The 4,251-nt window shown below is 40.1% G+C and overlaps 1 protein-coding gene across 1 annotated transcript; it reads right to left on the bottom strand.

Annotated features, from left to right (window-relative positions):
- Positions 1-580: 580 nt before the first annotated feature.
- LOC138868207 (uncharacterized) lies at positions 581-3,947 on the bottom strand. Its single transcript, XM_070145660.1, has 6 exons — positions 3,065-3,947; positions 2,608-2,876; positions 2,422-2,473; positions 2,157-2,287; positions 1,276-1,683; positions 581-1,135 (listed from the first exon to the last, which is right to left on the bottom strand). The coding sequence occupies exons 1-6, from the start codon at positions 3,945-3,947 to the stop codon at positions 581-583; spliced, it is 2,298 nt and encodes a 765-aa protein (XP_070001761.1).
- Between the last annotated feature and the right edge of the window lie 304 nt (positions 3,948-4,251).

The following is a 4,251-nucleotide window of genomic DNA, read 5'->3' as shown; positions in this document are numbered from 1 at the left end:
AAGAGAGATGTGCGACCGTAATGCTCTTCTGCTATGGTGCATAGAAATGTGCGATCTACACAAATAAAATGCGGTTCTCATAACTTTTGAATATCTAGCCATATTTTCATCAAGTATTCCTATAAGTCATACTCAGCCTTATAGCACACTTCAAATCAAGTTAGAATAGTACCTAAATACAAAAGAAAAAATAAAAGTAATATGGGTTGCTTCTAAGAAGCTCCTGATTTAACGCCGCGACAAGACGCAGAATACCCTCAAGTGAAATGAATGACCGCCATGTTGTGACTATCTCCAACCTTCCCAAGTAGTGCTTCACCCGGTGAACATTGACTCGAAATACTTCATTGTATTTGTTCTTCAAGTCTAATGCACATAAAGGTGTCACACCCACAACTTCAAAAGGACCACTCCATTTAGATTTTAGCTTCCCGAGAAACATCGTCAACCTGGAGTTAAACAACAATACAAGATCGCCCATCTTTAACTCTTTGTTCCAAATGTATTTATCATGAAGATATTTCATCTTTTCTTTGTATAAGGACGAACTTGCATAAGCATGGTGCCGGAACTCATCCAATTAATTCAAGTGTGCAACCCTCAAGTTAGCGGCTACATCCCAATCAAGATTCAGCTTCTTTAGAACCCACATGGCCTTATGCTCTAGTTCCACCAAAAGATGACAAGCTTTTTCGAACACCAACGTGTATGGTGATATTCCGATAGGTGTTTTGTAAGCCATCCGATAAGCCCATAATGCATCATCAAGCTTCTTGGACCAATTTGTCCGATTAGCATTCACCGTTTTGGACAAGATACTCTTTATCACTCGGTTGGAGACTTTCACTTGCCCACTAGCTTGTGAGTGATAGGGATTCGTGACTTTGTGAGTAACACCATACTTGCTAAGTAAAAGGTCGAAAGACTTGTTGCAAAAATGTGACCCCCCATCGCTTATAATTGCGCGCGGAGTACCAAACATTGTAAAAATATTCATCTTCAAGAAGGCCATCACACTTCTCGCCTCATTGTTGGGCAAAGGAACGGTCTCAACCCATTTGGACACATAATCCATCGTGACCAAAATGTAAGTGTTTCCATAAGTACTCTCAAAAGGGCCAATGACCTTAGTACCCTATACATCAAAAATATCAATCTCCAAAATGGTTGAGAGGGGAATTTTATTTTTTTTTGGGATTCCACCGACCCATATCTTTTCACTAACTTACTTGCATTCTTGTAAAGAGTGGGCCAATAGAAGCCACAACTAAGCACTTTGGTTGTCGTTCTTGCTCCACCATGATGACCACCACATGGTGAAGAATGACAAGCCCCGAGAATTTCTCCTTGCTCTTCTTCCGGTACACATCTTCTAATCACCCTATACGTACAAATCTGGAAAAGGGATGGTTCATCCCAATAATAATCTTGACAATCTCGTTTGAGCTTCTTCCTTTGGATTGAAGAGAACTCATCCGGAATGATTCCACACACAAGAAAATTTGATAGATCCGCAAACCATGACACCTCTTTCATTGAAATTGCCAATATTTTCTCATCGGGGAAGGAGTCATTGATTTCAAGGCCATCATGCGGCCTCCCATCCTCCTCCAAACGAGACAAGTGGTCCGCCACTAGGTTTTTAGTACCTTTTCTATCTTGTATGTCAATATCAAACTCTTGCTACAAGAGTATCCATCTCATCAATCGAGCTTTGGAGTCCTTTTTGCTCATAATATAACGAAGCGTCGCATGATCCATGTGGACAATAACTTTAGCACCCATCAAGTATGGGCAGAACTTATCAATTTCAAACACAATGGAAAAGAGATCTTTCTCCGTAACGGTATAGTTGACTTGGGAACTATTCATGGTCTTACTAGCATAGTAGAGCAGATGAAAAAATTTGTTGATGTGTTGCCCCAAAACAACCTCAACTGCTACATCACTAGCATCACACATTGAGTTCAAAAGGCACACTCCAATTTGGAGTGGTGATAATGGGAGGAGTTGTCAACTTGAGCTTTAACAATTCAAAAGCTCTCATGCAATCATCATTTGGAGAAATCTTTGATGAAGCACCGGTAAAAACCCGTGTGGCCTAAGAAACTCCGCACACCCTTCACCGAAGTTGGAGGTGGAAGTTTAGAAATCACCTCCTTCTTTGCCTTGTCAACTTCAATTCCATTCCTTGAGATTTTGTGGCCAAGGACAATGCCTTCCTCGACCATGAAATGATATTTCTCCCAATTGAACACCAAATTTGTTTCTTCACATCTAGCCAACACTTTGTCCAAATTTACGAGATAATCATCAAAAGAATCTCAATCACCGACAAGTCATCCATGAAAAATTCAAGGTAGTCCTCTACCATGTCCATGAAAATAGCCATCATACACCTTTGAAAAGTCGCCCGAGTACCTATCAAGAAAGCAATAGAAAGCACGATCGGCCAATCTATCAAGCATTTGATCTAAGAAAGGAAGTAGAAAGTGATCATTCCATGTGACTTTGTTGAGCTTTCGAGTCCGTACACACCCTCCAACCGGTCATGGTTCTTGTAGGAATAAATTTATTCTTGTCATTGGTGAACACTGTAATTCCTACCTTCTTTGGGACACATTGAATTAGAGAAGTCCACGAACTATCGGAGATGGGGTAAACAACCTCAACATCTAACCACTTGATAATCTCCATTTTGAAAACTTCTTGCATAGACTCATTAAGTCTCCTTTGATGTTCAATAGATGGTTTTGCGCCATCCTCAAATTTGATCTTATGCATGCAAAAGGTGTGGCTTATCCCCTTTGAATATCTGCCAAGGTCCACCCAATAGCCTTCTTCCTCTTTTGTAGCACAACCAATATGGAATGTACCTGTACTTTAGTCAAACAAGAGGAAAGAATAACTGGTAAAGTACAACAAGGACCAAGAAATTGATACCGAAGATGTGGAGGATCTTCAATAGAAGGCTTTATAGGAGGAGTTGTCTTATTTTCAAGATCCAAGGATAATTTTCGGGGTGCATAGTTTTACGACCTCATTCCTTGCAAAGAATTCACACATTCCATGAAACCATCCATATCGTCATCATCAAAGTTGAGCAAGACGACCTCCAACATATCACCAACATTGATTGTAACACTTGTTTCATCAACAATAACATTGGTCACCAAGTCTACAAAAGAACACACATCATTGCTATTTGGTTGCTGCATTGACTTACACACATGGAATACCATTTTCTCATCACCAACCCAGAAGGTAAGTTCTCCGTCTGCAACATCACAAAGAGCCTTCCTCGTAGCAAGGAAAGGTTTCCCAAGAATAATCGGCACTTCATAATCAACCTCACAGTCTAGAATGACAAAATCCACCAGAAGAATGAATTTATTAACACGAAACAAAACATCTTCAGTTATACCCAAACTCCTCTTCATTGTACGATCATCCATTTGCAATCTCATAGAGGTGGGTCTTGGTTGCCTCATTCCCAATGTCTTGAAAATCGAATAGGACATCAAATTGATACTTTCCCCAAGATGACAAATAGCTTTAGCAAACTCGACACTTCCAATTTTACAAGAAATCGTGAAAGCACCGGGATCCTCCAACTTAGGAGCCATTGAATGCATAATTGTACTCACTTGATGACTGACTTTGATAGTTCCAAAATTTATTGACCGCTTCTTTGTCACACGATCCTTCATAAATTTTGTATAATCGGGCATTTGTTCCAAAGCTTCAACTAATGGAACATTGATTAAGAGATTCTTCACCATTTGAATGAACTTCTTGAATTGATTCTCACCATTTATCTTGGCAAGTCTTTGAGGGTATGCATGTGGAGGCTTAGGTAATGGTGCCTTAGTCTTTTGCACTGCGGGATTTAATATGTCAATAATATGTTCCCTATACGGGTTCACCTCCTCTTGAGTCTCTTCCATACTATCATTAATATCAATCCGAACTTCATCATTGGGTTACACCACATTGTTCGGAATCTCTTCTTCTTGCATCACTTGATAATCATAAACAAGTTGCCTTACACTTGAGGTGGGTGCATTCCCGCCTTTTCCACTTTTTGTGATAACCACCATTGCATGCCCTACGTTGTTACCGCATTTTGGGTTTACTAACATGTCACTTGGTAGTGCCCCATTAGGACGAAAATTTAAAGCTTGAGAGATTTTCCCCATTTGAACTTCTAGGTTGCAGATGAAGTTTTGTGTGAGGCAAGTTGGGCATCCG

This window comes from Nicotiana sylvestris, chromosome 1, assembly GCF_000393655.2.
Source record: "Nicotiana sylvestris chromosome 1, ASM39365v2, whole genome shotgun sequence".
NCBI classification, from domain to species: Eukaryota; Viridiplantae; Streptophyta; class Magnoliopsida; order Solanales; family Solanaceae; genus Nicotiana; species Nicotiana sylvestris.
Note: the sequence above shows the minus strand (reverse complement) of the source record. Positions and strands in the feature narration are given on the sequence as shown.